This window comes from Arachis ipaensis, chromosome B1 (assembly GCF_059453495.1).
Source record: "Arachis ipaensis isolate K30076 ecotype BB chromosome B1, ASM5945349v1, whole genome shotgun sequence".
NCBI lineage: Eukaryota > Viridiplantae > Streptophyta > Magnoliopsida > Fabales > Fabaceae > Arachis > Arachis ipaensis.
The window spans coordinates 124,317,435-124,339,990 of NC_142436.1; the positions used below are offsets into that span (position 1 = coordinate 124,317,435).

The 22,556-nt window shown below is 37.8% G+C and overlaps 1 protein-coding gene and 1 non-coding gene across 2 annotated transcripts; one reads left to right on the forward strand and one right to left on the reverse strand.

The window, feature by feature from the left end:
- Positions 1-6,997: 6,997 nt before the first annotated feature.
- LOC107610751 (uncharacterized) lies at positions 6,998-11,196 on the reverse strand. Its single transcript, XM_016312756.1, has 3 exons — positions 10,705-11,196; positions 8,826-10,660; positions 6,998-7,229 (listed from the first exon to the last, which is right to left on the reverse strand). The coding sequence occupies exons 1-3, from the start codon at positions 11,194-11,196 to the stop codon at positions 6,998-7,000; spliced, it is 2,559 nt and encodes an 852-aa protein (XP_016168242.1).
- LOC148578232 (small nucleolar RNA R71) lies at positions 10,715-10,821 on the forward strand. Its single transcript, XR_015904583.1, has one exon. It is a non-coding gene; the product is annotated as a small nucleolar RNA R71 (small nucleolar RNA).
- Positions 11,197-22,556: the final 11,360 nt, after the last annotated feature.

The following is a 22,556-nucleotide window of genomic DNA, read 5'->3' on the forward strand; positions in this document are numbered from 1 at the left end:
TCTAAGCGGAAAACAATAATGTCCTTAATTTGAATCCTTGGTTAGCTTAGACTAGTGAGAGTGCTCATGAATTAAGTGTGAGGAAGTTGAATTTGGAAACATTTGGTTTGAGAATTGAGTATGTTAGAATTTTCTGAAAATATGAAAGAAATGTTTAGGACATGTTCATGCATTCAATAATTTAATCATATGCATTGAGAAAAATAAAATAAAATAAAAATATAATATAAAAAAAAGAAGAAAAAAAAGAGAAGAAAAAGAAGAAAAAGAGAAAAAGAAGAGAAAAAGAGAAATTAAGTAAAATGGGACAAAATGCCCCAAAGTAAGTGGTGAAAGTAATGCATATGTACTGTACTTGAAATTAGAATGCATGAATATGTGGAAAAAATGGTTAATGGATAGTTAGGATTTGTACTTTGATTACATGGATTGTCTTAAGTTAGGTGGGAAAAGTTTAAGTTAATTAAAGATTCAGATTTTAGTCTACTTGACCAAATACAATCCTACCTTGACCCTAACCCCATTACAACCCTTAAAAGACCTCTTGATTTGTGTATCTGTGCATTAAATTTATGTTGATTGTTAGATGAAGAGCAAGCCTTAGAAAGCAAGATTAGTGGAGAATTGAGAGAATCGAACCTTAAACACTTGAGTGATTAGAGTGTATACACTACCAGTGAGGGTTCGATGCTCAATTCCTTGTTCCCTGCTTTCATGAGCTATTTTCTTCTGCAAGTCTATTTGTACTTCATTTTTATGAGTTGAATTAGTGAAATCTAGTTCATATTTATTTTTAAAAGATTTATTTACTTTTAACCAAGTAGGAAAAATCATTCTGCATGTAGTTGCATTCATAGGTTGCATTTCATACATTCTACCATTCCTCTTCATCCTTATAGCTTCTCTTGAGCTTAACATGAGGACATGCTAATGTTTAAGTGTGGGGAGGTTGATAAACCACTATTTTATAGTTTATCTTGTGCTCAATTGAGTGATTTTTATCAACTCTTTACCCACTTATTCATACTATTTGCATGGTTTTACATTTGCCTTCCTAATTATGTGCTTTGATTGAAAACATGCTTCTTTGGCCTTATATTTGCTAATATTAATCATCTCTTATTACCATTAGATGCCTTGATATATGTGTTAAGTGATTTCAGAGATTACAGGGCAGGAATGGCTCAGAGGATGGAAAGGAAGCATGCAAAAGTGGAAGGAATACAAGAAGTTGGAGAAATTGCAAAGCTGTCAGCCTGACCCTCTGGCACTAAAACGGTCATAACTTGAGCTACAGAGATCCAAATGATGCGGTTCCAGTTGCGTTGGAAAGCTAACATCCGGGGCTTCCATTTGATATATAATTTGCTATAGCTGCTTCGAAGTTAGGTGACACAAACGCCTGAATGACGCGCCCACATCGTATCTGCAAACTTCAATCCGCGCGAATGCGTGGATGACGCCTCCGCGTCACTTTCCCGTGACTAGTACGTACCAGAAAATGTTGGGGATAATTTCTGGGCTGTTTTTGACGCAGTTTTCAGCCCAGAACACAGAGATTAGAGGCTATAAAGTGGGGGAATGCACCCATTCATAAGGAGGCTCTCATAATTCACTTTTCATAATTTTAGATGCAGTTTTTAGAGAGAGAGGTTCTCTCCTCTCTCTTAGGATTTAGTTTTAGGATTTAGGATTATTTCTTCTTCATCACAGATTTAATATTCCTTTTTATTATTTTCTCAATTTTATTTATGAATTCTTCTATGTTACAGATTACTCTTTTGAATTAATGTTATTTGAGGTATTTCAGTTTACAATTATTTCTTTCATTTATATTACTGTTGCTTCCAATCTGAAGGCAATTTTATTCTGGTAGATTTACTTTTTCCCTTTTTGGTCTTGGTTAAGAAATCAGTAACTCAGGAGTTATCAAACTCAAACATGATTGATAATTGTTATCTTTGCTAATTGAATTGAACTTCAACAATCCCAATCTTTCCTTAGGGATTAACTAGGATTTGAAGATCAAACTAATTAGTCACTTGACTTTTCTTTACTTTAAGTAAAGACTAACTGAGTGGAATTAAGATTCAATCTTCATCATCATTGATAAGGATAACTAGGATAGGACTTCTAATTTCTCATACCTTGCCAAAAAGTTTATTTTACAGTTATTTATTTACTTTACAGTCTTTCACTTATTTCAATTGCAATTTAAATTACTTGTTCCTCATCTTAAAAACCCCAATTTACAATCTTCATAACCAATAATAAGAACATACTTCCCTGCAGTTCCTTCAGAAGACGACCCGAGATTTAAATACTTCGGTTATCAATTTATTTAGGGGTTTGTTACTTGTGACAACCAAAACGTTTGTACGAAGGGATTTCTGTTGGTTTAGAAACTATACCTACAACGCGACTGCTTTTATAAAATTCTTTACTGGCAAAAATCCCAACGTCAATGAATCGTATGCATGACCAGAATTTTTCAAGCGACGTGTACGCGTGGGCGATGCGTACGCGTGACAAAGTATCACGTGCTGCAGATATTAGAAAACGCTGGGGGCGATTTCTGGGCTATTTTTGGCCCAGTTCCAAGCTCAAAACACAGAATAGAGGCTGCAGAATGGGAGAATCATTCATTTAACACCTCATTATTCACACATTAGGTTTTAGATATAGTTTTCTAGAGGGAGAGGCTCTTTCCTCTCTCTAGGTTTTAGGTTTTTGGTTCTATTTCTTCTTCAATTCAGATATCCATCTTGCTTTATTCTAGTTTCTATTCTACATTTTACTATTCTAGCACTTTAGTTTATCTTCTCTTGTTGATTTATTTATTTTTCAATTTGGTTTATGAATTCTTGATGTTAGATTTAATTTTCATATTAATGCAATTTATGTTTTCCATATTTATAATTGCTGATAGAGAGAGCTTCTTATTGCCGGTTTGGAATTAATCAAAGTTTGAATTCAAGTTCGTCAATAGCATAGCCCGAACCAACAATGAACTCTCACAATCAAAGTTTGAATTCAGAAAGATGTCACTATTAAAATCCAATTCAATTCCGGGAGTGTTTAGTTCCCGGGTCGTCTCCCAAGGACACTTGAGACCAATGAGTGTACAATTCCGGTTGTGATGGTCATGGGGTTTTTAATGAAGAGATAAACATATAAAGAAATAAAAGAACATGAAAAATTGTGATAAACAAACTAAATAAGAGAATTAACGAATTAACTATGCAATATAGACAAGTAAGGTATAAAAGGAATTAATGTAAATGTGTATGAACAATGTAAAGCACAAAAGATATCTTGGCTTGGAATAAGCTAAGGGTCCTTTCTTTGTTGGAACCAAAACTATGACAATTAGAATGGATTAATCTCACTTGATTAACCATCACATCGAAGAGTAAGTTAAATGAGCATAAGTGTTCTTAACCCACCAATCCTAAATTGCTTGCTAATTGCCTTAGCAACAAATTAGCGTTAGTGGGAACAAGAACAATTAACAATCCAAGAATTGACACTAAATGTTGGACATTCCAACTCTAAGAACCCAATTACTCACTTTTCCCAAGCCAAGAGATATAAAACTAGTCCAAAATCATAATTGACATTTTGTCAAACACTTGGTGGGCAAAAACACTAAACATGGGAAAAATGAGAAAGTGCTTGAAACTAAAAGCAATAAATGATCTCAATCAACAATAACAACTCAAGAAAGCATATAACAATCATCAATTATCAAATTCATCAACAAGAAATTAAAATTGCAAAAGAGAAGTAAAATTGAACTATAACTTGAAATATAAGAAAGAGTAAAAACAATGTAACTATAAAGAGTAGTAACAAGGAGATACTTACAATGGAAGCTAGCAAAATCCAAGATCAAAAATGAAAATGGCACTTGAATGTAAAAACACTAGTATAAACCCTAATAGAGATGATGAAAAACTTAAAGAGAAACTATACTAAAGCTTCCTACTACTACTCCTAAGCTACCCTAATGATATACTATGGTCTTATCCTCATTTTCCCTTCATTATGAGCTAAATGGCTTCAGAAATGGGCCTCCAATCCACCAAAATCGTGAGTCACGTGCAATTTTAATGAATGCGTGTGCAGACACCTGTGCGTACGCACAGACGTGTGTGCACACACACTCTGCCAAAATTTCTTCCTGTGCGTACGCACACTAGGCGATGCTCGAATGGACGCGCGGCGCGCAAGATGAAGCTCACGCGCACGCGTGGCTCTACTCTGATTGTTGTGTGTACGCACGCAGGTCTATGTGTACGCACACATCGCTGTGTTCTTCTCCTTTGATTCTTTATGCTTCCCCACTTTGCATGCTCCTCTTCCATTTTCTCCAAGCCATTCCTACTTTATACATCTGAAATCACTGACAAATAACATCATGGCATCGAATGGAAGGTAAATGGGATAAAAAATTAATCAAATTAGGCACAAAAGAGCATGTTTTCATAATCAAGCACAAATTAGGAGAAAAGTTCAAAAGCATGCTATTTAAGGGAATAAGTGCAAGTTTATATAATGAAATCTATTCAATTTCAACCAAAAATCATCATCAAATATGGATTCATCAATTCTCCCACACTTAAACACTAGCATGTTCTCATGCTAAACATACTCAAAAGAGATCAATGAAAGGAAAAAACGATTTATTCTATGTACTACCTAAATGCATGCAACTATCCTAGAGGTTACTACCTATATATACTATAAAAAGAGTTGGTGAAACAAATCATGAAATTCCAATCCATCACAAGAAAGCTTTAGGGCCAATGCAAAGAGTTTATGCACCGAAATCAATGTCCAAAGGGTTAAATTGAAATTTCCAAAACTAACCAACAAACAACATGCAAGGAGATACAACATGAGATGCAAGAACATAGAATTGAGTGATCGAACCCCTCACCGGATGTGTATTCACTCAATTCGCTCAGTGTTTAGGGCTTAATAACTCAATTCCCCTTTAATCATGTTTTTCAAAGATTTGCAAGTCATCTAACAATCAACTAGTATTTGATGCATGAAAAACAAATATCATGAGGTCTTTGGAGGGTTGTAATGGGGCTAGGGCTTAAGTAGGATAAATATGGTTAAGTGGACTTAAAGATCTAGTTCTTTGATTAGCTTAAGTGTCCACCTCATCCTATATCGCCTATATACTCATAACAATGCAACCTATCTACCCATGTTTCTCCTATTTCACCCTACTCATGCACTTTCTTTTCGAAACATGAACATATGCATCCTTTATTTCAACTTTTTATTTCACATTCTATTATACACAAGTTTTTTTTTAACACAAGAGATGCATGTGACTTAAAACAATGAATGCATGAGCATTACCCAATTGCCAATTTTTTCACAATGAGTTTCATGCCTCTATCACCAATGCTTCCCAACAATTTCCCCTACACTTAAAATATACACACTAATCCACCCAAGCTAATCAAAGAGTAATTCAGGGACATCAATGGTTTTTCTCTTAAGGGAGAATAATGTGCTAAAATCAAAACAAAAGGGGATTTACAGGCTCAACAGGGGTTCACAGAAGTGAATACAAGGGTTGGCCATATAGGTTAGTTAGTTCACATCAAAGATGGCCTCAATCATGCTAAATGCATCCAAACAACAAATACAGGACATAAAGAATCATGTAAATCAATGATCACAATAAAAAGGAGTATAATCACACAAGAACACATATTATGGTTGAAAAATGCAACCATCTATTAGAGCTCAAATTTCACAAGGTATGTTGTTCTAGCTCTTTTCTATGTTCTACAAACAGAATACTTCAAGCAAGTTGAAAAATACAAGATTTTTCTTCAATTCAATCAATGGTACGCCCTTGGAAAGATTTCATGGGAATTTCTTGGTGTTTCACCAAACTTAATAGAAAAATTGAAGAAAAAGAACTAAAAGAGTGTTGCAAAGTGTTTTGAGAAGAGAATTTTACCCCCCCACGAAGTCGTCGATCCTCCCCCACACTTAGTTCGTGCACGGTTCTCAGGGCATGCTTACGATCTGGGAGAAAGATAACTTCGGGGGTCCACCTTCAGCCGGTGGTCTCAGAAATGGGTTGGTCACCTCCATCATGCTCCTCTCCAACTAGATTGGATGAGGCCTCAGGAGTTGGGCCAGGGTCTCTTCCTTCTAGCTTTGCTGCTATCCACTCAAAATGTTTGTGTTCAAGATGCTCCATGTGGTGGATATCGTGCAAGATGTCTCAGAATAAATCCGGAAGCGACCGGAGAAATGATAAAGAAGTCGATGAAGTTGGTAGATTTGATGGTGGTGCTGTGGGTGCCTTCCTCTTGGAGGGTGTCTTCTTTGATGATCCATCCAATTCTCCCCTCGGAATGAACTTGTTGCCTCTTGGACTTTTGAACATGACGTCTGTCGGTTGCCTTTCTACCCCCGCTGCTATTGCTAAACGTATCACCATCAATGGAAATGGAATGTTGATCTTTTTCTTCTCCATGAGTTTCCAAATCAATTTGCGTATCAAAGGCACAATGGCTATATTCTTTCCTTCCATAATAGCCCAAAGCAGCAAAGCAGTTCTAAATCTGACATGGGTAGCATGGGTGCTCGGGATGATGTAGTCCGCCACAATCTGATGCCATATACGCGCCTCGACATTCAAATCGGAGTAAGTGATACTAGTGGGAACAGATTTTCTCCCTTTGCTAAACTCCCAAGAAGCATCAGGACCGCTAATTCTCTCAAGAATAGGACCCAAAGACATCGTCCCCTTGAACACATCTGCTTTGATCTTTGAATAATCATCCTTCTCAGGCAGAATGTGGGGAATATTCAGGATAGCTTCTAGAGCTTGGTTGGAAGTGTCCAACATTTTTACCCGGAGGAATACCGACTCTTCTTCCCAAGCTTGGTAATTCGCATAGAATTCCCACACCATTGATTCATTAACTTCAATGGGTTCTTGCTCAAGAAATCTCTAATGAAGTGAGGTAATCCTTTCATGAATAATCACCTTGTACTTGCTTGGAACCTTCAGTGTCCGCTCCCAATGGATTGTTCTCTTCTCAATTGCTTCATATTGAGAGTCGGCTCTTCGGTTAACCAAAGTACTTAGTTTGTCACCTCGGCGATCCCACCAAATATTAGGATGATGAATTGTTGGTTGTACAACCAGTGGTGTGACCGGTGCTTTACCTTTCATCTGCATCCTAAAAAGAAGAATAAAAAACAAAGGATTTCAAGATTATCCGGTGACAACTAAAATAAGATTATTGAGAAAGCACCAATAAACTGAAGAAGAGTTTAAATTCTCAATTGGAAGCTTTCAAAATAGTGTGATTAAAGAGACAACAGTGTGTGTATTCTAAAAGTGCGTGTGGTAAGAACACACACACCGTCTTGATAAAACGGCAATCACACAATTGAAACAATTAATGTTCAATGCTTCTCAATTAAGTGCTTAAGTTGCAAGATTAAAGCATGGACATGAAAGCAACTTCAAGCAAGCACCAATTGATTTAAATTCTTTGAGTGGAATGGTCATTGAGGTTGTCGGTATGAAAGTTTATTAACAAAAGAGGTCGTACGACAACAATAACCATTCACTCAAAATGACTAATCAATTGTTCATTCTCAAGAAGTGAGAGAGAGAGGGTGTATGAGAGAGAGATGGCGGCGGGCTGACGGCAGAGGTGGCCGGCGGTAGGGTCGCCTGAGAGGTTGAGCAGAGGTAGAGAGCAGCAGAAAAGAAAAGAAAAGAGCTGCTGCTCAACAGGGGAGCGTGCCCTGTTATCGCCCAAAACGAGTTGTGTGCGTACGCACAAAGAACTGTGCGTATACACAGAAGGCAGAAATTAGAAGGCTGCGAACGTACACAGCGTGCGTTCGCTGCAAACAGAGAATGTGTATTAGAGTGTGCGGACGCATAGCTGTGAGCGTGTGCACAGGGGTGGCTAGAAAGAGGGGTGTGTGCGCACGCATAGGCAGGTGCGAACACACAAGACGCGAAAAAGATAGCGGGATGCGAGCGCACAAAGCGTGCGATCGCTCCCACCAGAGGGGCTGCACTAAAGCGTGCGCTCGCACAGATAGCTTCTCTTTTTTTTGAGGTACAGAGTCATGTGTGTGTGCGCACACAGGACCGTGCGCACGCACAAAAGCAAACATAGGGAGGGCGTTCACGCGCACAACTCATGCCAACGCTCCCACCAGAGGGGCTGTCAATTGGTGTGTGGACGTACACGTCTGTGCGGCCGCACAGATAGCGCAAAAAGGGAGATGTGTGCGTACGCACAGAGTCGTGCACACGCACAGGTCATAGAAAACAGGGCAGCGCCCATGCACAGACTGTGCTAGCACTGCGACCAGAGGGCACTGCAAGGGGTGTGCGGACGCACAGGCTCGTGCGCACACACAGATGGTGAAAAATGCAGTTGTGTGCGCACGCACAACAGGTTGCGTACGCACAGATGTCCTGTTTCACAAAAAAATTTCTTTTCAAAACTAAAGTACCAACCCTTAGTGTATCAATATATCAACCCCAAATCATACAAACATTCACAAATTCATGATCCACAAGCAATTCAACTTATTTAACTCAAGAAAAACATCAAATCAAACTTAAGCTAATCATCATATCACAAGAAATCAACTAATTCAAAAAGCTATAAACAAAAGATAAGGTTGGAACAATGTTATCATGGTGGGGTGTCTCCCACCAAGCACTTTGGTTTAAAGTCCTAAGTTGGACCTTTCATGGCTTCATTGATCAATTTGAGACCTCTCCAAGGAGAAAAATCTCTAACTCCTTAGCATTCTTGGGTTGAGTGTGATCCATTGAATTAGACTTCTTGGCAACATTTTCTTCTTCTTGTTCTTTGCCAACCTCAATCACTTTATCTTCAATTATATCGCACCCAAAGATAGAGTAGGCTTCGAGAATGGGTTTCTTGGATTCCTCCAAAGTGAACTTTACTACCTTGCCATCGGCCTCGAAAGAATAAACTCCTGAATGTGCATCCAACTTGAACTGGGATATCTTCAAAAATGGTCTTCCAAGTAGAATGGATGATGGCTTGTCTGAGTCAATGGGAGGGGTCTCCAAGATGTGAAAATCTACCGGGAAGAGTAAACCTTGGATGTCAACTAGGACATTTTCCGCAATCCTTAAAACTGATACAATGCTCTTATCGGCCAACACAAATCTCGCCCCGGACCTCTTTAGGGGTGATAAGTTCAATCTCTCATAAATGGAGAGTGGTATAATGCTTACGCACGTCCCCAAGTCGCACATACAGTCCAAGAACTTAATCCCACCAATTAAACAAGTAACCAAACATGGACCGGGATCATTGCATTTTTCAGGAATTAGAGAAGAAATAGAATCATCTACCGGCCTTTTGTTGAATTCGCCAATCTTGTCCTTATGTGTGCAAACATCTTTGAGGAACTTGGCATACTTGGGCACTTGTTGAATGGCTTGAAAGAGAGGGATGGTGACTTCAACATTCTTAAAAATTTCCACCATGTTAGGGTTAGGTTCTTCTTTCTTCTTAGCCTTCTTAGCCAAAGTTGGAAATGGAATTGGCATAGGCTCCTCAAGTGGATTCTTCCTCTTTGGCTCCTTAGCCTTGAGTGGTTCCTCTTCATCTTTCGCAACATTTTTCTTCTCATCCTTCATCACTTCCACATCATCTCCCACCTCTTCATTGTGGGTTCCCTCACTCAAACTTATAGGCACAACACCAATTTCATCCAACTTGGTGCCACTCCTAAGGGTGATATCATTGATGCCCCCCTTTGGATTTGGTTGGGGTTGAGAGGGTAAACCACTAGAAGTTGAGGCTTGTTGGACATTTTGTGTAGTCGAAGGAGAAAGAGACAAATGGGAGAGAGCTTCGGCAATAGTAGCCATATATGTTTCTTGTTTCTTGTGAAACTCCCGTTGCTCTTGCATAAAGGTTTGAAGTGTGTCATTCATGTAAGGTTGATTAGGAGGAAGGGCTTGATTGCCTTGAAGAGGGTTAGATCTACTATTTGGATGTTGATACCTCCCTTGAGGTTGAGATTGTGGTGGTTGTTGGTATTGTTGGTAGGGTTGTTGGTATTGTGGTTGACTTTGGGTAGGTTGATGAGAGTAGGCTTGCACGTTTGGGTATGGTTGAGCTTGAGGGGCTTTTTTCCACCTTTGATTAGAATTATCCCTCCACTCTTGATTTTGATTTCCTACATGTAGATGAGTTCCTTGATTATAGTTGGACCTTTGTGGGTATGGATTGGCTACTGCTAATGTAGTATCCTCTTGGAGTTGAGGGCACTCATCAGTGTAATGGTTGTTACAAGCACAAATACCGCATGATCTTGGTGGTCCTTCAATTCTTGGAGGTTGAGGTGGAGGAGATAGCAAAGCTTGGGGAATTTGTTGCCCTTGGGTGATTTGTCTCAACAAAATTGTCATCTCACCGAGGGTCTTAGTCAAAATGGCATCTCTGAAAGGAGAAACTTCACTTAAAGCTTTTGGTTGTGGATTTCTCGCCCTTGAGTGATGAATGGAGTCCGCCAAGTCCGCTATGATTTCCCAGGCTTCCTCAGTGGTCTTATTCTTGGTGAGGGATCTTCCACTAGAGGCATCTAGAAGAAGCTTATATTGGGGTTCATCCCTTGACAAAAATAACTAATAAGCACCAACTCGTCAATACGGTGGTGAGGGCAAGCTTCCAACAACTTCTTGAATCTATCCCAGTACTCATAAAGAGTCTCCCCATCTCTTTGCACAATGCAAGAGATTTCCTTTTGCAGCTTATCCGTCATCTGAGGTGGGTAAAACTTTTCCAGAAATTCCTTACGCAGCAAGTCCCAATCAGAAATCACATCTCCCGGTTGAGTATAGAACCATTCCTTCGCTTTTCCCTCCAAAGAGAAAGGGAAAGCGAATACCAAAACTGCCACTTCATCCGCACCATGTCTTCTTGCAGTGGAGCATGCTACTTGAAAGTCCTTAAGATGCTTAAGAGGGTCTTCTTTGGGTGGTCCATTGTATTTGGGGAGCAAGTTTATCGTGTCGGTCTTGAGCTCAAAATTTGGATCCAAAGCCGGATACCGGATTTGTATCGGTTGCAAATTAATATCAGGAGCTCTGGCTTCCCTTAAGGTGATTCTATGAGGTGGATCCGCCATCGTGTTGTCACATGAGTCACTCAAAGAGATTTCAGCACTCCCCACAGATGAATATCAGCTTTCCTCGTTAATTAAAGAATGATGGTGATAGTGAACTGGTGTGCTCTTCAAGCAAGCCCGATTCACTATTCACAAATGCTAGCCAGTGCCGAGCTTGCCTAATACGAGTTAAAGTTCTTTCTATTTCTGGATCAAAAGGGGTCAATGATGACATGTCACCATGTCATGTTTTTCTATGCTTATTCATACAAGAAATTGATGATTTGTGCTTGAATAATGAATGATTTTATACTTAAATAGTATATTTCCTTGATCTTTTGATTTTATAAATCTTGCAGGAAATAAGAAGAAAAAGTAGCAAAGAAGCACAAAATAAGCTAAAAAGGAGAAAAAAAGAGCTTTGGGACACACTTTGAAGTTGGAGCACACTTTGGAGCCTTAGGCCACGCTTTTAAAAAGCGTGGTCCATGACCAAATTAAAGGAGATTTGCAATCAGCACACAAAGCTCCGCTCTTGCCAAGAGGAGAGCGCTATAAGAGTTCACAATGAGCTTGGAAGCAAAATTTTCGCTAAGTTAAAATCTGGGTGCTCACAGCATGACCAAGCCTCCTTCAAAGGGATATAACTTGAGCTACAGATGTCCGAATGATGTGTTTCCAGTTGCGTTGGAAAGCTGACATTCAGAGCTTTCCAACAATGTATGGTAATCCATATTTGGCATGAAATTGTGGCACGAGTGAAATGTATCTTTAAAGACCAAAAATAAGTAAAAATAGACCAAAGTGCAACCACCAGGATTCGAAGAGGGAGACCAAGGGAAGCCCATCAAAGTAGCGCTCACTTGGATAGTGCTCCGCTCTTGTGGAGAACATTGTCGTGCTCTCTTCAAGAAAATGCAAGGAAAATTGCTCCCCAAATGCTTCCACCAAGGCTTGAACACGGATACCTCACTAAGGAAGCAAGGATGTTGTGCTCTTAGGGAGAGCGGAACGCTACTCCCTTGTTTTGCCAAGCATTGTCACGCACCAAAATTGACATGGCCAGGGACACAAATTGAATGCTACGCTCTTGTGGAGAGCGGAGCATTGCCCTGGGAGGTGTCCCACACCAAACCAACTTGAACCAAGCTTGACCCATGCTTCAAACCAATTAAACCAAGGCCAACCAAACCCATCTCTCTTCAAATCCAAAGCAAGCAAAGTCCACATCATCACTCAAAGGCACAAGAACAAGTTAGAATTAGGATTTTTCTTTAATTTGTTTTCATTTTAATTTCATTTTATTTTGTAAAAAAGCCTATATAAAGGCATCATTCTCATTTTCAAAGGGAGCTCCATTAGAGAATATTGGAGGGTAGCTCCACTAGAAAGCTCTCTCTTAGTTTTCATTCTTGTCTTGGATCTTGGGTGGACAATTGAAGAAATTCTGTTTCAATCTCACCTTGTGATCTCTTGTTTATTTTTCTGCATAACTTTAGAAATTGTGATTTGAATTCAAATTCTGTTTACTGCCTTCTTCTACTTCTTTTGCACTTTATTACTCCATTTTCTTTTGCAATTGTTCTTGGGTGGATCAAGGAAGGATTTGAGATCTAGACTTGTTTTCTAGTCTCATCCAACCCCTGAGATCTTTAATTTCCCTTGAGCTATTGTAGAGCTACATTTTGCTTTCTGTTTGGTTTCTCAAGTAATTCATCTTCTCTTATTTAGATCTGTTGCATTTTAATTCATCTTTTACTTTTCTGTTTAATGCCATTTTACTTTCTCTTGTTTAATTTCTGCAATTCCAGTTCCAAATTCAATTTACTTTCAAGCAATTTAATTCTTCTGCACTTGTTTGGCATTTTACATTTCTGTTCATGATTTGATTTACTTTTTCAGCAAGTTTAATTCTCTGCAGTTGCTTTAAGCCTTAATCTATTACTTTCTTTAAATTTCCTGCACCCAACCCCCTCTACTTTTTATGCAATTTACATTTCTTGTCATTTAAGTTTCTACAATTTACATTTCTTGCTCTTTAAGTTTCAGTCATTTTACTTTCTGCACTTTAATTTTACTTGCTATTTACTTTCTGTTGATCAACTTCACACAATTCACTCAATGTTAGCTTGACTAAACTAATCACCCACTAAAGTTGCTTGATCCATCAATCCCTGTGGGATCGACCTCACTCTAAGTGAGTTTTACTACTTGATGCGACCCGGTATACTTGCCGGTGAGTTTTGGTTTTTGGAATTCGTTTTCCAAAATATCCATCAAGCTTTTGGCGCCGTTGCCGGGGATTGATTTAGATCAACAATGATTAAGTGGGTGAGAATTCTAGATCAAGCATTTTCTTTGTTTTTGTTCTCTGTTTTAAATTGAAAGGAAGGTGTTTGAGCTATTGCCTCACTAAGAAATTCTTTCTTTGTGACATGAATTTCAAATTTCATTGATGTTTACAAAATACAAATGGAGTTCAACTCATCTTATGGTCAAACAAAATTTTATGGGATATTACCCACCATCATCAATCTCTAATGGTGGTTGGAAATATCACTAAGAAACTTCAAATTCTGGGCACTCCAATTCATGGAGCTATGCTTCAGAACCACAAGATGAAAAAGAAAATCATATGGGATATTTCCCTCCACCACAAAATGATTCAAGTCATTATTCCAATGGTGGCTGGTAGTATTACCAAGAAACTACAAATTCTGAGCAGTCAACTCACATGATAGAGTGTCCAACCTCAGCTCCCACTTCTACATTTGAAAATTCTTCATCACCTAAATATGCCTCAACACAAACTTCCACGAGCCAAAGACTCTCAAAGCTTGAGTCCATGTTCAATAGAATTGTGGAGGAACAGCAACAATCCCAGAGAGAACTAGAAATCCTTTTTCAGAAGACGAATGAGGATTTAAGGAGGAACTTAGAACCATCAAACAGTGAAGATGAAGACCAATTTGTGAGTGAGAAAGTGGAAAAACAAGAACAAAAGGCTACTGTATCAAGTGAACTTTCAATGAAGAATGAGGTGGTTGAAAATGAAACTGCACTTGAGATGACAAGGGAACATGAAGACTCAACTCTCACAAACCTCCCCGACCCAAAAACTCTCAACAATTGAATCTGTGATTGAAAAATATGAAGAGGAGATGAAGAAATGTTGGAAAGATCAACAAACCTCCTCAATGAAAAAGCTATTAAGTCAAATGTTGGGAGCAAAGAAAGGAGTGGAGGAGCAAGAAAGTGAGGAAGTCATTTTAGAAAATTCACACTCAAGTGAGGCAGAGAAGTACATGAAGGAAGAGCTCATGGAACCACCAATTCAAAAGGCTCTGGATGAATACAAAACTCCAATAATCACACAGCAACCAAGTTTTGAATTCAAAGGAGTGAAGGCAACTAGCAAGAGCACCAATCCTGTCCCTGATCCAGCAAGCAAGATCAATCAAGCCATTTGAAAGCTTGCTGAGGAAAGGCCAAGACAAGGGACAATAGCTGAATCTTCTCCCCCCTTGAGGTCATTCCTCTTAACAAACTGGAAGAAGAGGAAGAAAGTGAAGAACACCATGTCAAGCTAATGACACTAAAAGAGCACTTGTTGGGAGGTAACCCAACCGTAGGTAACATTTCTTCTCTGCTTTGTTTTCTTTCTTTGCTTTGTTTAAATTCAATAAATTGGCATATGGTTACATTCTAAGTTTGGTGTTGCCTTGCAACAAATTGTTTTCAATCTTTTTGGATGATCGCATCAAATCAAAAATGAAAGTGACAGACCAAGATTCTAAGTTTGGTGTGCCACTCATTTTTCTATGCAAATCATTCAGCAACACCACTTGTTTGCATAATCATAATGTTCTTTGCATTGTTATCTTTCTTTTAGTTAGACAATTTTAGTTTTCTCTTTGTTTTTAGTCATTTCCTTGTTTTAAATGCTTTCTTTTATTTACTGTGTTTGTTAATACATTACCAAGAGAGCTTTATTCATGACAGATTCTTGGCTTGGTGATTGTATTTAACATACAACAGTTTCATTTAGTTTTGTTTTAAATAAAATGGACATAGGATTGCATTCTAAGTTTGGTGTTGCTATGCAACAAAAATTTGGTTCCCATATCTACTAGATACTTGCATCAATTCCAAGTGAAAGTGTCACACTAAGTTTGGTGTGCCACTTATCTTTTATGCAATGTATTATGCTCACCTTCTTAAGTTTGCAATCACAATGTCTCTGTCTCTTATGCCTTGATTATTATCTTTAATTTTGCTTGCTTAGAACACATGTACTACTAACATTTTATTGTCTAAGACATTCATGATCCATCTTAGCCCCATAGCCATTGTTCTAATTATTTCTTGAGGATGAGCAAGTATTCTGAGTTTGGCAAGGGAAAGAGGAAGAATAGAGGGAAAAGGACAAGAATAATGAAGATGAACTACAAGGTTGTAGAGTTCCATTTCTTCTCATTTGTTTCCAGTACTTAAATTGCATGATTGTCTTCATCTTTTCTGTTTACATGTGTGCATGAATAAAGCATAGCTTGAATCTTGATTTGTAACATGTTACTGTGGCATTATGACCACCAACTTGAGTTTTGTGAGTTCAAAAGCAATAAAGCATTATGATCATAAACAAACAAGGAATTAAAGAAGATTTTAGCATGTGCATACAAGTATTGGAAAGCTAGTATGATTAATTGCTGCTCAATTGCATTTGATTTTATTTAATTGAAGTTTTGATCTAGGACATTTTGTGAAAACTTTTGAAAATCATGAAAACCTTGAAGAAGCAAATACAATTAAAGGGCAAGAAAAGAAAAAGGGGAAGAATGAGAAAGCTGAAGGCTCTGAGTACCAATGACAATTTGTTAAGTACTTGTGGTGTTTATGTATCAAGCCAAATGCTTGAAAACAAAACACTTAGAAGTCAAGGCTAGGCTCAAGTGCAAAAGCACTCCCTCAAAAGCTCAAGGTTCTGAGCATCAATGATTAGAGAGTCAAGAAAAGAAAAGAAAAATGAGCTTAATGAAGTCCTCTAATTCAAATGCTTGTGGTGCTTATGTATCAAGTGGTAATACTTGAAAACAAAGCATTTAGAATCGTAGCTTTGTTATCAACTCATGGGGCAAAGCACCCAAAAGGAGAAGCTAATAAGAAAATCAAAAGCTTGTTTCAAGGAAGAAATATAAGAGAAAGATTTCATAAATTGAGCTAGATAGAAGCATCAATCATTTACATCTCTTTTGTGATTGTAGCATGCGTAGAAAACTAGCTAACCATGAACATTGAGTTGCTATTCTTCTTACCTTGGATTGTCAATCTTTATTGCATGATTCTTTTCTTGCTTGGGGACAAGCAAGGTTTAAGTTTGGTGTTGTGATGACATGTCACCATGTCATGTTTTTCTATGCTTATTCATATAAGAAATTGATGATTTGTGCTTGAATAATGAATGATTTTGTACTTAAATGGTATATTTCCTTGATCTTTTGATTTTATAAATCTTGCAGGAAATAAGAAGAAAAAGTAGCAAAGAAGCACAAAATAAGCTAAAAAGGAGAAAAAAAGAGCTTTGGGACACACTTTGAAGTTGGAGCACACTTTGGAGACTTAGGCCACGCTTTTAAAAAGCGTGGCCCATGACCAAATTAAAGGAGATTTGCAATCAGCACACAAAGCTCCGCTCTTGCCAAGAGCAGAGCGCTATAAGAGTTCAAAATGAGCTTGGAAGCAAAATTTTCGCTAAGTTAAAATGTGGGCGCTCGTAGCATGACCATGCCTCCTTCAAAGGGCTATAAGTTGAGCTACAGATGTCCGATTGATGTGCTTCCAGTTGCGTTGGAAAGATGACATTCAGAGCTTTTCAACGATGTATGGCAATCCATATTTGGTATGAAATTAAGGTACGAGTGAAATGCATCTTTAAGGACCAAAAATAAGTAAAAATAGACCAAAGTGCAACCACCAGGATTCGAAGAGGTAGACCAAGGGAAGCCCATCAAAGTAGCGCTCACTTGGATAGCGCTCCACTCTTGTGGAGAGCATTGTCATGCTCTCTTCAAGAAAATACAATGAAAATTGCTCCCCAAATGCTTCCACCAAGGCTTGAACACGGATACCTCACTAAGGAAGCAAGGATGCTGCGCTCTTGGGGAGAGCGGAGTGCTACTCCCTTGTTTTGCCAAGCATTGTCACGCACCAAAATTGACACGGCCAGGGACACAAATTGAATGCTACGCTCTTGTGAAGAGCGGAGCATTGCCCTGGGAGGTGTCCCACACCAAACCAACTTGAACCAAGCTTGACCCATGCTTCAAACCAATTAAACTAAGGCTAACCAAACCCATCTCTCTTCAAATCCAAAGCAAGCAAAGCCCACATCATCACTCAAAGGCACAAGAACAAGCTAGAATTAGGATTTTTATTTAATTTGTTTTCATTTCAATTTCATTTTATTTTGTAAAAAAGCCTATATAAAGGCATCATTCTCATTTTCAAAGGGAGCTCTATTAGAGAATATTGGAGGGCAGCTCCATTAGAAAGCTCTCTCTTAGTTTTCATTCTTGTCTTGGATCTTGGGTGGAGAATTGAAGAAATTCTATTTCAATCTCACCTTGAGATCTCTTGTTTATTTTTCTACATAACTTTAGAAATTGTGATTTGAATTCAAATTCTGTTTACTGCCTTCTTCTACTTCTTTTGCACTTTACTACTCCATTTTCTTTTGCAATTGTTCTTGGGTGGATCAAGGAAGGATTTGAGATCTAGACTTGTTTTCTAGTCTCATCCAATCCCTGAGATCTTTAATTTCCCTTGAGCTATTGTAGAGCTACATTTTGCTTTCTGTTTGGTTTCTCAAGTAATTCATCTTCTCTTGTTTAGATCTGTTGCATTTTAATTCATCTTTTACTTCTCTGTTTAATGCCATTTTACTTTCTCTTGTTTAATTTCTGTAATTCCAGTTCCAAATTCAATTTACTTTCAAGCAATTTAATTCTTCTGCACTTGTTTGGCATTTTACATTTCTGTTCATGATTTGATTTACTTTTTCAACAAGTTTAATTCTCTGCAGTTGCTTTAAGCCTTAATCTATTGCTTTCTTTAAATTTCCTGCACCCAATCCCCTCTACTTTTTATGCAATTTACATTTCTTGTCATTTAAGTTTCTGCAATTTACATTTCTTGCTCTTTAAGTTTCAGTCACTTTACTTTCTGCACTTTAATTTTACTTGCTATTTACTTTTTGTTGATCAACTTCACACAATTCACTCAATGTTAGCTTGAGTAAACTAATCACCCACTAAAGTTGCTTGATCCATCAATCCCTGTGGGATCGACCTCACTCTAAGTGAGTTTTACTACTTGATGCGACCCGGTATACTTGTCGGTGAGTTTTGGTGTTTAGAATTCATTTTCCAAAATATGCATCAGTCAAGCTCCGGACTGGAAGCGACCGTGTCATTCAAGTGAGGAAGCAATAAAAGCATGCAATTATGAAAAGCAAAGCAAGAATAGACAAATAAACAAGAACCAACTTAACAATTAACAACTACTAAGACTAGCTAAATGGAAATGCTATCTACAAATTAGTGCTAAGTAGCAAACAAAAACCAAGTATTCACACTATTCACATATTTACAACAATCAAAATTATAGCATTCATTGCACTTAAAGTGATTCCCCGGCAACGGCGCTAAAAACTTAATAGAGAGAGCTTCTTAGTGCCGGTTTGGAATTAATCAAAGTTTGAATTCAAGTTCGTCAATAGCATAGCCCAAACCAACAATGAGCTCTCACAATTAAAGTTTGAATTCAGAAAGATGTCACTATTAAAAACCAATTCAATTCTGGGAGTGTTTAGTTCCCGGGTCGTCTCCCAAGGACACTAGAGACCAATGAATGTACAATTCCGGTTGTAATGCTCATGGGGTTTTCAATGAAGAGATAAACATATAAAGCAATAAAAGAACATAAAAAATTGTGATAAATGAACTAATAAGAGAATTAACAAATTAACTATGCAATATAGACAAGTAAGGTATAAAAGGAATTAATGTAAATGTGTATGAACAATGTAAAGCACAAAAGGTATCTTGGCTTGGAATAAGCTAAGGGTCCTTTCTTTGTTGGAACCACAACTATGACAATTAGAATGGATTAATCTCACTTGATTAACCCTCACATCGGAGAGTAAGTTAAATGAGCATAAGTATTCTTAACCCACAATTCCTAAATTACTTGCTAATTGCATTAGCAACAAATTAGCGTTAGTGGGAACAAGAACAATTAACAATCCAAGAATTGACAATAAATGTTGGACATTCCAACTCTAGGAACCTAATTACTCACTTTTCCCAAGCCAAGAGATAGAAAACTAGCCCAAAATCATAATTGACATTTTGTGAAACACTTGGTGGGCAAAAACACTAAATATGGGAAAAATGAGAAATTTCTTGAAACTAAAAGCAACAAATGATCTCAATCAACAATAACAACTCAAGAAAGCATATAACAATCATCAATTATCAAATTCATCAACAAGAAATTGAAATTACAAAAGAGAAGTAAAATTGAACTATAACTTGAAATATAAGAAAGAGTAAAAATAATGTAACTATAAAGAGTAGTAACAAGGAGATACTTACAATGGAAGCTAGTAAAATCCAAGATCAAAAATGAAAATGGCACTTGAATGTAAAAACCCTAGTATAAACCCTAATGGAGATGATGAAAAACTTAAAGAAAATCTATACTAAAGCTTCCTACTACTACTCCTAAGCTACCCTAATGATATGCTATGGTCTTCTCCTCATTTTCCCTTCATTATGAGCTAAATGGCTTCAGAAATGAGCCTCCAATCCACCAAAATCACGAGTCATGTGCAATTTTAATGAAGGCATGTGCGGACATCTGTGCGTATGCACAGACGTATGCGCACGCACACTCTGGCAAAATTTCTTCCTGTGCGTACGCACAAGAGGTTGTGCGTACGCACACTAGGTGATGCTCGAATGGACGCGCAGTGCGCATGATGCGGCTCACGTGCACGCGTGGCTCTGCTCTGATTGTTGTGCGTACGCACGCAGGTCTGTGCATACTCACACATCGCTGTGCTCTTCTCCTTTGATTCTTCATGCTTCCCCCACTTTGCATGCTCCTCTTCCATTTTCTCCAAGTCATTCCTACCTTATACATCTGAAATTACTCACAAAAAACATCAAGGCATCGAATGGAAGGCAAATGGGATAAAATTAGTCAAATTAGGCACAAAAGAGCATGTTTTCATAATCAAGCACAAATTAGGAGGAAAGTTCAAAAGCATGCTATTTAAAGGAATAAGTGCAAGTTTATATGATGAAATCCATTCAATTTCAACCAAAAATCATCATCAAATATGGATTCATCAATTGCCTTCTTTAATTTGTGTTATTGATACTTGCAATTGGTTGTTTAGATTTTATCATCTCTTATTAATTTTCTATGCTTTTATCTTGTGCCTTCCAAGTGTTTGATAAAATGCTTGGTTGGATTTTAAATTAGCTTTTTGTATTCTTAGCTTGGATTGATTAATTGGAGACTCTTGAATTATCAAAGGTCTTTTATTGATTGGTGATTGAAACTTGCTAGTTGGCTTAAGCTTCACTAAGGGCCCGTTTGGATAGGTTCATAAGTGGCTTTTTTTTAACTTTTAACTTATGAAAAGGTGTAGTATTAATATTTGGTACAATTTTCAAAACAAAATTGTAACTTTCTAAAAAGCTATTTTGGTGCTTAAGGAGAAGTTAAAAAAATGACTTCTCTCATAATAAAAAGCTTTTTATCACTTTTCTCTTAAAATAAGTACTTTTAGAACTAAAAAACCAAACACAAAATAACTTATTTATAAGTTACTTTTAATATAAGCATTTATTGTTTAAGTTATTTCTTCAAAAGTAACTTAATTAAGTTGTTTACCCAAACTGGGCCTAAATCTAGTCTTTGATTAGGACTTGTGAACTTAAGTTAACTTTTCTCACTTGACTTACTTTCAATTGTTAGAGGTTAACTAAGTGATAGCAAAAGGCAATTAACATCCCATGTGACTATGATAATAGGGATAAGAATTCCAATTATCAATCCTTGCTAGGACTTTTCTTAATTATTATTTTATTTCCTTGTTTTTTACATTACTTGTTCCTTATTTCAAAACCCAAAAAGATACAATCTCATAACCAATTATAAGTACACTTCCCTGTAATTCCTTGAGAGACGACCCGAGGTTTAATACTTCAGTTAATTTTATTAGGTTTGCTTAAGTGACAAACAAATTAAATTTGATTGAGGTTTAATTGTCGGTTGGTATGCGAAATTGTTACTCAGGTTGTGAATTATTATTCGAAATTGATTCCCTGGCGATGGCACCAAAAACGGATGCACAGAACCATGGTCTAAAAATATCTTCACAACTTCGCATAACTAACCAGCAAGTGCACTGGGTCGTCCAAGTAATACCTTACGTGAGTAAGGGTCGAATCCCATGGAGATCGTTGGTATGAAGCAAGCTATGGTCACCTTGTAAATCTCAGTCAGGCGGATATAAAATAGTTATGTAGTTTTCGAAATTTAGTAAATAAAGAAGGATAGAAATACTTATGTAAATCATTGGTGAGAATTTCAGATAAGCGTATGGAGATGCATTCGTTCCTCTGAACCTCCGCTTTCCTGCTGTCTTCATCCAATCAGTCTTACTCCTTTCTATGGCTGGCTTTATGTAAGAATGTCACCGGTGCCAATGGCTACTTTCAATCCTCTCGGGAAAATGGTCCAAATGCTCTGTCACAGCACGGCTAATCGTCAGGAGGCATCACCCTTGTCGATGGTTGCATCCTATTCCTCTCTGTGAAAATGGTCCGATGCGTTGTCACTGCATGGCTAATCATCTTGGAGGTTCTCGATCATGCTGGAATAGGATTTACTATCCTTTTGCGACTGTCACTACGCCCAGCACTCGCGAGTTTGGAGTTCGTAACAGTCATTCAATCCCAGAGTCCTACTCGGAATACCACGGACAAGGTTTAGACTTTCCAGACTCTCATGAATGCCGCCATCAATCTAGCTTATACCACGAAGATTCTGATTAAGAGATCTAAGAGATACTCATTCAATCTAATGTAGAACGGAAGTGGTTGTCAGGCACGCGTTCATAGGGAATGATGATGATTGTCACGTTCATCACATTCAGGTTGAAGTGTGAATGAATATCTTAGAAGCGAAATAAGATGAATTGAATAGAAAACAGTAGTACTTTGCATTAATCTTTGAGGAACAGCAGAGCTCCACACCTTAATCTATGGAGTGCAGAAACTCTACCGTTGAAAATACATAAGTAACAA

What these genes read in the sequence shown, in the direction of transcription:
- LOC107610751 (XM_016312756.1), bottom strand. Translation starts at nt 11,196, where the DNA reads ATGGCGGATCCACCTCATAGAATCACCTTAAGGGAAGCCAGAGCTCCT. An exon ending in ACCACCGTATTGACGAGTTG is followed by an intron (nt 10,661 to 10,704) that starts GTGCTTATTAGT and finishes CCCCAATATAAG; the next exon opens with CTTCTTCTAGATGCCTCTAG. An exon ending in CAACCCAAGAATGCTAAGGA is followed by an intron (nt 7,230 to 8,825) that starts GTTAGAGATTTT and finishes TCTTCTTTTTAG; the next exon opens with GATGCAGATGAAAGGTAAAG.